General features: G+C 43.5%; 1 protein-coding gene across 8 annotated transcripts in view; it reads left to right on the plus strand.

Moving 5' to 3' along the window:
• The window catches only part of phka1a (phosphorylase kinase, alpha 1a (muscle)), a 94,290-nt gene extending 92,302 nt beyond the window's left edge, over positions 1-1,988 (plus strand). For all 8 annotated transcript variants that reach the window (XM_078211659.1, XM_078211660.1, XM_078211661.1 and 5 more), the window contains one exon: positions 459-1,988. In XM_078211659.1, the coding sequence (XP_078067785.1) occupies positions 459-632 (174 nt within the window). In that variant the 3' untranslated portion in view covers positions 633-1,988. The remainder of the gene's footprint in view (positions 1-458) is intronic.
• Positions 1,989-10,857: the final 8,869 nt, after the last annotated feature.

Genomic DNA, 10,857 nt, shown 5'->3' on the forward strand with positions numbered 1-10,857 from the left:
TCATCCCACCACCACCAGGATTTAAATGGCAGCGGACAGGCCTGCAGCAAGTGGACAAGTGGTTTCCCTGTATGGGTTGGTGATGGATGGGCAGGATCCCTTCTTAACAAGCACCCTTGGCTCATAAAAGGGTCCCTTTAAGATGTAACCCACCCAACCACACAGGTTCTCCCATCTTGCTGGCAACTCCCGCCACCCATCCTACCCATACTTGCTCCTTTCCAGGGATCCAGTGATGGTCCCAGAACTGGCCATCACATTGGATTGGCTGGCAGATCTTTGAGGTAGGACTTCTGTTCCTGACATGCAGAAGTTTCACCTGGCCATTAAATGCTGCAGGGCAGCTTTTTTTCTCCTGGGCAGGTTCCCTCCTGACATTTTAGCCGATAGAGGTGAAGATTCCAGATTATCTTTTATAAAGATGTGGCACTAATTGGATTTTCCATTCTTTTCAATAGATAGCCCTGGGTGCTGATGATATCATGCTGGAGAAGGATCATGCCACTGGGATTTACAAGTTATTATATGACAGTGCCCCAAGCGGTCGCTTTGGCTCCATGACCTATCTTTTGAAGGCTGTAGTCATGTATGTGGATGAATTCTTACCAGGCAGTGGGTGTGCTATGCAGTAAACTAATCATCAAGTTTATTGATGTAATCTAAACCTAAACACTGGACAGTGGCGTTGCTATGTGCAACATTGAAATTGGACGTTACCATGCACTAGTGATCCAAAAACTGTGAAGTCCATGTTGAATCATCTATAGTTGCCAAGGAGAAATGACTAAATGAAATCCTTAAATCAATTAAATTTTCACACAAAGGGAAGCATGACCTAGTGTACATTTCTATATGCCCCTGTTAAGTATGGACCTATTTTCTTTCAGTGAGAATTGGAGAAGATCTGGCATGTTTTTATATAAATCTTTTTAATATACCAGCAAATACAGCAAAATTGTATAATTAAACAAGGCAAAATGTTACACATGGCTAAAAGCATGTTATTTATTGTAGGCTCTTGGGCAAGAAAGCCATTCATTGCAGTTCATGGTTTAAGTATATAACCCTGTATAAACTTCTTAAAAGAAAACACCAATTCTAAACATATTGTGGCACTTTTAGAGAAATTTGTATTTTGTATGCAAACAATATTAACTTATATTAACAATATTAACTTATAAAAGTGAAATAATAGATTCAATGATGCATGCAATCACCTCTTCCCACTATTCTAATGTCTCCTATGTTGCATGACATCTAACACACACATTAATATTACGCAATTTGTATAGGTTTGCTGCAGCTAACCTCAGGATTCGATTTTTAAAAGTTCTTTCATCCCTTAGCAAAATTGTGGAGATCAGGTGTTCAGTTTATGTTTCCTTTCATATATATTTTTTAAAAATTTACACTTTGACAGTAATGATCAGGGTAATGTTGCTGCCTTATCTTGAGTAATAATCTAAAAGAAACTTACTTTTAGAAGTTAAGTACATTTTTTAAAAAATCATAAAGCAGAGAAGAAATATTTATCTATTTTGGCGATATGCTTGTTATTTTGGCATCCTGCTTAACAATTTTAGTTGAGCTGTTTAATATACTAATATGCCTTTATCGTTTGAACACAAGGATAGTCGAGCCTGATAAACGTTAGAATGATTTGTGATTGCAATCATTATGCTGCTCAATTATAGAAAAGTTGTATGTGTAATGCAACAAAGTATAGAGGCTGGTACTTTAAGGCTTAAATGAACATTGTGGGAAAAGGGTGTAAAATAGCTGGGAAACAGAGTGTGTGCCGTCTGTTTTAAATGATGCTTATGAAGATGACATATCAGATCATTATTATTGCCTTCAAAACTGTATCAGATACAAGTAAGAAGAGATCAATTATTCTTCACTTGGTATACTTTTAATACCCAGCTTCACCAAAAATCTGGCTGTTTGGTTCATAAAAACTTTTATTAAAACTAAAAATTCAATATGAAGTTGTTTAGAAATTTGTTTGTTATGCTAACATGTTCTATTTTATCTGAAAAATTATTTGTGTGTACACTTACACAGAAGGCGGTCTTGTTGCTGTCTTTCATAATTTTTAGTTGCTTTTCTTTTAAAAACGTATCCAACTTCCCCACATTTCCAAGTTTGAACCTCTCTAATCATTGTTCTGCCACGACCTCAGCGCTGAAAGTCACAATATGAATTTTGTGACTATTGTACACTCTCCTTATCTGTTTTTTATCTAGATGAACCTTTTACATGGTTGGTCACATCATCTGCCTCCAATGTATCACCTCCATAGTTTATAGCTGTGTGGGAGTGTCCTCCTCTGGTTTTGGTCTTGTCTCTCGTTATACTCCAAGAATCCCTGGCAATTGTTTCTCTTTCTAGTTGTGGACCATTACTTCTAGAGTCCCTAAAGTTCTATCTTTCACCTTCACCGATTTCTCATCCACATAATGCTGCTGAACAACATCTTGCTGTTATGACCCTTGACCAGGTCCCCAGGTTTTTGGTAAGATTTGGCAAGGAACCAAGTAACGCTTTGTTTAAAGTAGACAAAGTTTGACATTCAAGGCAATTACTAAAAGAAAGCCACAAGGGTTTTGAACAAGAAAAAATAAACTTTACAAGGTCAGAAAAATGAAGCAATTTACAATATCTATCTTATATTCTAACATTCAGGGTTTTTATGATGTACGTGTGAATGAACAGACAAACTGGTTAAACACTCCACACTGACAGACGTGACCAAGACAGAGTCCATGGATTTCATACTAACACACGCAGATGTCAGTAACACAGAGTCAATGAATCTCACTAAAAATCTGTCTTTCAAATGAGGGATTCCAGTCTTCACCTTCAAAGATCTAAGCTTAGAATTATCTCCAAAAGAATATTACTGCTCCAAAAGGGGTAGCTTTGCCCTAGTGACCTTCAGCAAGAAATCGCTAATCTTTGGTTGTCGTCTTCACTTAAAATCTGCTTCCTGTAGCCCTTTTCCTGATTGGAACCCATTCCTCTGCTCCCCTCTTTTTAAGTGAACTGGGACTTCTTCCTGTCCCTGTCCCCTCACTGGGATTCTTCTTTTGGGACTTCTCTCTGCCCCCTCTTCGTTTGAGACATCCCCCTTCCCTTGCCTGAGACTGTCTTCTCGATGGGTCTCTGCTCCTGGTCACCTCACCCAGATTTTTGTAATCTCCTATATCCCCTCTTATGTTCAGGCAAGCTGGGCTTGTCCTGGGCCTGAAGAACTTAAACTGCATAACTGGGCATGCACAAAGCTTGATCCGTTGAAAGTTGAAGTTCCAGACTTCCACTCTCAATTCCAAGTATAGTTTTCATAACAATCTGAAGACATAGGGTTAGGTTTTGCTTTTTGTACACCTCAGTAAGGATATATTGGCCGTGTGGGGTATGCAGATCTACCAGAATGATATGTAAATTAAATAATGCGGACAGATAACATAGACTAGGCTTAGGTTCCCTTGTGTCTGGAAGATTAAAGGCGTGATTGTCGTATTTAAGGTGAATAAAGGAACCAAAAGGGTAGCCAGAGAGAAACAGTTTCCTCAGGTGTGGGAGTCCAAAACCAAGGACAAACCTTAAAATTAGAGCTAGACTGTTCAGGGCTGATGTCAGGAAGCAATTCTTTGCACAAAGGGCAGTGGAAATCTGAAAATGACTCCTTCTAAAAGCTAAAGGATAGGTTCTTTGAAAATTTGAAAACTAAGATCATTCCAGCTCAGAGTCATTTTCATCATTCTCTGAATCTTTTCCAAGTCCAAAATTCATCCACAATGTGAGGGAGCTAAAACTGGGTACAGTATTCCAGATGCAGTCTGACCAGTGATTGAAAGTGGAAGATAATTTTCTATTTTTTAGTATAGTTACTATTCCAGCCGATGTTACTACTGAACAGGGTGGAACCCAGCTTGATAGATCCTAACTTTTCTTTGTTTAGAAACATGAAAGGTGGCTTTGAACAGAGTCACAGGAGTCAGCTGACTTAGCAAAAGAAAAAAAAAATTATTAAACAAGAAAAGATAAACTATAATACACTGCTCCTTCACCCCACTATACCTTTACAGATATATACAGATTTGTAAGGATAACACAAGTTACAAAATCTATCTTATATTCTAATACTCTGAGCAAGTATGCAGTCCTTTTAAACCAATAGATCAAATGTGGTCAGACACCCCACACACTGAAACCAAGTGGCAGATGACACCAGCACAGTCCCAAAGATGTCTCAGCAACTCCCCCCAGATGCTTGTCACACTGAGCCAACTAGACTCACTGGAACTCTGTTTTTCGCAGAAGGGTTTCCAACTTCTAATCTCAAAGATACGCCTTGGAATGAAACTTTCTCTCAATGTTTTCACCAAGGATCCACCTCCAAGGTTTCAACTTCTCGTTCCGGTATTCCTCTTTCCTGGATTGCCATGTGCATTTAAGTTTGCACACAGTCTCTCAGATACTCAGCCGTGCCAACAGAATACCATTGCTTCACAGGCTCACCTTGGGATCTCTGGCTTCTTGCAAGCTGACCTTTCCTGGTCTGCACCTTGCTGTCCTGTCTTAAAGTTGGAGTCTCTCTGCTTCTCATTCAGAACTTTTTTCCAGATTCTCATTCTTCACTCTTTGGCTTCACAGTCTTCCTGGAACCTTCTTCTGTCCATTCCTTGGTTTCTGGAACTTTCAGTTTTTTTCATTTGGAATCTGATTTCTGCAGTCTCTCTTCAGGTGCCCGTTCCAGCAGTTACTGTGAAGCGCTCTTTGTTTCCAGGTTACATCTTTCAACCGCACTCAAACTGCTTTCTGTTCCCCTGTGGCCGCTCTGTTACTAGACACCAACCCAAGGTTGTAAAACCTTTTTTACAAATATAGGCAATGGTTAGATTCTCTCTTGTTGGAGATGATCACTTCCTGGCATTTGTGAGGCACAAATGTTGCTAGTCACTTGCCAGCCCAAGCCTGGACACTGTTCAGTTCTTCCTACATTTGGACATGGATTGCTTCCATATCTGCGGAGTCGCGAATGGTGCTGAACATTGTGTAGTCATCAGCAAACATCCCCATTTCTGACCTTATGATGGAAGGAAGGTTGAAGCAGTTGAAAATGGTTGCGCCTAGGGCACTACCATGGAACTGAGATGATTAACCTCCAACCACCACAACCATCTTCTTTTGTACCAGGTATGACTTCAACCAGCAGAGAGTTTAACCCCGATTCCCATTGACTCCAGTTTTGCTAGGGCTCCTTGATGTCACACTCGGTCAAATGCTGCCTTGATGTCAAGGGTAATTGCGTTCCTGGGCAATTTTCCACAATGCCGGAGAGGTTTCAGTGTTGTAGCTTTACAGGAACAGCTTGGCTAAGAGTGTGGCGGGTTATGGAGCAGGAGTCCTTAGTAATATCGCCAGAATATTGTCAAAACTTTGACAATATCCAGTGCCTGCAGCTGTTTCTTGATATCACATGGAGTGAATCAAATTGTCTGACTGACATCTGTGATACTGGGGACCAGGACTGGGACTCCTCCAGAGGAGTCTGAGATGGACCATCCACTCAGCCCATCTCGCTGAATATTATTGTGAATGCTTCAGTCTTATCTTTTGCAGCGCAGGGCTGCTCCATTACTAAGGATGAGGATATTTGTGGAACCACCTACTCCAATGATTTGTTTAATTGTCCACCTCCATTCATGACAGGACTGCAGAGCTTAGATCTGATCCATTGGCTGTGAAATTGCTTAGTTCTGTCTGTTACTTTCTCCTTATGCTACTTGGTACACAAGTAGTCTTTGCAAGTTGTAGATTCACCATTTTTCACTTCAGTTTTAGGATGCCTGGTGTTGCTCCTGGCCTGTCCTCCTGCACTCTTCATTGAACCAGAATTGATCCCCTGGCTTGGTGGTAACCAAGTAGTGGGGTATATGTTGAGCTGTGAGGTTACAGATTGTGGTCGAGTACAATTCTGCTGCTGCTGATAGCCCACAGCGCCTCACTGATGTCCAGTCTTAAGTTGTTAGATTTGTTTTAGGAGGTAGTGCCACATAACACAATGTAGGGTATCCTTAATGTGAAGACAGATCTTGTCTCCACAAGAATTGTGTGGTGGTCACTCCTACCAATACCGTCACGGGCTGATGTATCTGCAGCAGGGAGGTTGGTGAGGATGAGTTCAGGTATGTTTTTCCCTCTTGTTGGTTCCCTCACCACTTAACGCAGACCCAGTCTAGCAGCTATGTCCTTTCGGACCTGGCGAACTGACTTTGAAGTCCACCACCCAAAGTATGTTCTGCACCCTTACCACCCTCCGTGCTTCCTACTTGTTTTCAACATGGAGGAGTATTGACTCATCAGTTGAGGGGCTCGGCCCATGGTAATCAGCAAGCATAATGTTTCCTTGTCCATGTTTGACGTGCTGGGAGACCAAATGGATCCAGACTTGGTGTTGAGGACTCTCAGGGTAGCTGCCTCCAATTGTAACTACTGTACTGCCACCTCTGCTGGGTCTGTCCTGCGGGTGGGACAGGACATATCCAGGGACGATGATTGTGCTGCCTGGAACATTATCTGTAGGTTATGATGCCATGAATATGACACTGTCAGGCTGTTGCTTGACTAATCTGTGAGGCAGCTCTCCCAATTTTGGCACAAGCGCCCAGATTAGTTATGAAGACTTTTTTAGGATTGACAAGGCTGACTTTGCCGTTGTTGTTTCGGGTGTTGTCTGGCTTCCTTTCTTTTTATTGACTTTGTAGCGGTTTGATACAACTGAGTGGCTTGTTAGGCCATTTCAGAGGGCAGTTAAAAGTCATGTAGGCCAGACCAGATAAATTCCACAATGAGTGACAAAGTTGTCACCTTCCTTGGATCAGGATGAAGTTTCAGCTGGTGGTATCCCATGTTAAGCCTAATCTTGCTCGTAGCCAACTCTTGAAAGACTTCATCCACAGTGGCAATTGGATGACTTTCTCTCACTATCACTTCATTCACCTGTCACACATCAATTCAGAGTCTGATGTCACCATTTGATTTAGGCATGACCACAACAGGGCCCACCCAGTGTTGGCCCTTCCATGGGCTCTGTGATGTTCTGGTCTATCAGTTTCTGGATCTTTGCCTAAACTTTCCTTCTCAGACCAAAAGGTGTTCCATGTGTAGGCTAAGCTGCAGGCTTCACGTTCTCGCCAATGGTTAATCTCACTCAGCAATTGTGTAACTTCCCAATTGCTTGAAACTCTGATCAAATCTCCTTCCCAAACGTTGCATAAAAATTCACAGAATTCACTCCCAATCCAATTTGTTGCAGCCCCAAGGCTTGGCCAGTTTCTCTGCTCAGAAGAAGCTCACCATCGTCCTCAATCACTACAAGCTCTTGCCTCTACATTCCAATCCCCAGTTCTCACATCCACAAAGAAGCACCCAACAGTTCAAAGTGGGATTTTAGATGTGTAACAGTACAGCTTTTAACTCAGATGTGCACTTGATTCTTTTTGTCTTCAGTTCCTCCCACAGTGCTCTCTCGATGACGTTACTGTCGGTGCCTGAATCTACAATAATGCTGACTTTGACATCACCGACAATCACTGGAACTTTCTCATAATTGCTCCGACTAACGGATCATGATTGATATTCATGTCCCCACTCTCTGCATCTTCTTCAGTTTGTTTCACAGGTGTTCTACTTTCATCTTTACATTGTTTTTCAGGCTTCTCTCTCTGTTCAGTTTTGCTTATAGAGAGGAGTCATAGAGGTTTACAGCATGGAAACGGGCCCTTCGGCCCAACTTGTCCATACCACCTTTTTCTTTAAACCCCTAAACTAGTCCCAATTGCCCGCATTTGGCCCATATCCCTCTGCACCCATCATACCCATGTAACTGTCTAAATACTTTTTAAAAGACAAAATTGTACCCGTCTCTATTACTACCTCTGGCAACTTGTTCCAGACACTCACCACCCTCTGTGTGGAACAGATTGCCCCTCTGGATGCTTTTGTATCTCTCCCCTCTCACCTTAAACCAATGCCCTCTAGTTTTAGACTCCCCAATCTTTGGGAACAGATATTGACTATCTAGCTGGTCTATGCCCCTCATTATTTTACAGACCTCTATAAGACCACCCCTCAGCCTTCTACGCTCCAGAGAAAAAAGTCCCAGTCTATCCAGCCCCTCCTTATAACTCAAACTATCAAGACCCGATAGCATCCTAGTAAATCTTTTCTGCACTCTTTCTAGTTTAATAATATCCTTTCTACAATAGGGTGACCAGAATTGCACATAGTATTCCAAGTGTGGCCTTACCAATGTCTTGTATAAATTCAACAAGACGTCCCAACTCCTATATTCAATGTTCTGACCAATGAAACCAAACATGCTGAATGCCTTCTTCATCGCTCTGAATACCTGTGACTCCACTTTCAAGGAGCTGTGAATCTGTACCCCTAGATCTCTTTGATCTGTAACTCTCCCCAACACCCTACCATTAACTGAGTAAGTCCTGCCCTAGTTCAATCTACCAAAATGCATCACCTCACATTTATCTAAATTAAACTCCATCTGCCATTCAGCCCACTGGCCCAATTGATCAAGATCCCGTTGCAATCCGAGATAACCTTCTTCACTGTCCACTATGCCATCAATCTTGGTGTCATCTGCAAACTTACTAACCATGCCTCCTTTATTCAAATCATTAATATAAATGACAAATAACAGTGGACCCGGCACTGATCCTGGAGGAACACCGCTGGTCACAGGCCTCCAGTTTGAAAAACAACCCTCTACAACCACCCTCTGGCTTCTGTACTTCTCGCAAAATGGTCTTTGCCCCACATTTTCTACATCAAAAGCACTCTGGGCGCGATTCTCCCGTCCCGCTGCACTAACTTTTTGGCGGGTCAGGCCAGGAGAATCGCGTGTTGGCCGATTTGCAGGATTCACGCATACGTTCCCGATGCGCGCATATCTCCCAGTGCCAGATATCCGGCACAGTCGGGACCACGCTGGAAACCAACGGTAACAGCAGGTAAGTCATCTGAATGTGTTTTCAATTCCCCAGGCCCGATAGTATTTCCCACCCCGCCAGTACAATTTCACTCTAGCGGGATTCAGACTAGCTCCCAACTTCGGGGAACTAGCGACCCAACTCCGCTGGTGTGAAGGGGGGACAATCGGGGCCTCCCAGAAGATCGGGCGGTGGGTGGGTGCTGCCCCTGGGCATGGGCACCCTGACAGTGCAGGCCTGTGCCCCCTGGCACTGCCCATGCCTGGGGACATCTTGGCACTGCCCACTGCATGGGGTGGGGTCTAGGGGGCGGGGCCAACTAGGGCTGGGGCCTAGGGGGCGATCGGTGGGGGGTTCCCGCTGCCACTCTGCATTGGGATCGATCAGGGCTGGAGGGAGGCCAGCATGTGGGCGGGATGGGGGGTGGCCTGCCGGGGAGGTCTGCCTCCCATGGTGGGGGGGGGCATCTGCCGGGGAGGTCTGCCTCCCACTGGGGAGGTCTGCTGGGATTGGGGCTGGCCCGGGAATGCTCGTGGGTTCTGCGATCAGGCCATGGGTTGGCAGCACTGCCAGCGATCAAGCTGGCCAGCAAAGTGTCGGCTGACAAATTGGCCACTGCACATGCGCAGAGTTCCAGACCTATCTGCCTCCGATGAGAATAGGCTCCCCCCCGAGCTTTTAATGATATTCACGTGAATGATCCCTGCATTGCACAGTGTGGGAGATTCTAGTTTGAACTCCCATTGAAAAAACAATCGTGATTTATACCTGTTTTCCCGCGAATTCAGCAGTTAGAACCTTTTTGGGAGAATCGCCCCCTCTGACTTTTGCCATTTACATTTACATGTACATGGATTGTGTCGACAACAGTGGAGGTGGGATCAAGTTTCATGCTGTGAAGTTGTTCATCCGTTGCTTTCGGTTCATGTTTTCAAAAAGTCATCCAACATTAAGTCAGCTCCTCTTTCCAGCAGCCCTTGCCTCAACTTATCCAACTTGTGAAGTTAAACCACTTGATCCATTATCTGGTTATTCATTGCAGCACAATTGCATCAATCGCTGCCTGCCTCAAATGGGCCATAGATTAGGCTAATGTTTCCCTCCTTTCTGTCTCATCTGATGGAAAATAGGCCTTGGCAATGTGGCATGTGGTGTCATCACATAAAGGTCCTTCCAAGCTTTCACTACACATTCACAATCCACCTTTTCTCTACGTCAGGCAACTATATGAAACATTAATGAGGCTACTTCTTGAATATTGGGTGTAGTTCTGGTCACCTCAATATAGAAGGGATGTGAATACACTAGAAATGATACAGAGGAGATTGACGTGGATTTTGCCAGGATTGGAAACTTGCAGCTATAAGGAAAGATTGGATAGACTGGAGTTGTTCTCCTTAGAACAGATTTGATTTGATTTATTATTGTCACATGTAGTAACATACATTGAAAAGTATTGTTTCTTGCGCACTATACAAAGCATACCGTTCATAGAAAAGGAAACTAGAGAGTGCAGAATGTAGTGTTACAGTCATAGCTAGGGTGTAGAGAAAGATCAACTTAATGCAAGGTAGGTCCATTCAAAAGTCTGGACAGCAGCAGGGAAGAAGCTGTTCTTGAGTCGGTTGGTACATGACCTCAGACTTTTGTATCTTTTTCCTGATGGACGAAGGTGGAAGAGAGAATGTCCAGGGTGCATGGGGTCCTTAATTATGCTGGCTGCTTTGCCGAGGCAGCAGGAATTGTAGACAGAGTCAATGGATGGGAGGCTGGTTTGCATGATGGATTGGGCGGAGGAGGAGGTTGAGGAGAAATTGAAATGTACAAAATTGTGAGGAGC

This window comes from Mustelus asterias, chromosome 4 (genome assembly GCF_964213995.1).
Source record: "Mustelus asterias chromosome 4, sMusAst1.hap1.1, whole genome shotgun sequence".
In the NCBI taxonomy this organism is placed as follows: Eukaryota; Metazoa; Chordata; class Chondrichthyes; order Carcharhiniformes; family Triakidae; genus Mustelus; species Mustelus asterias.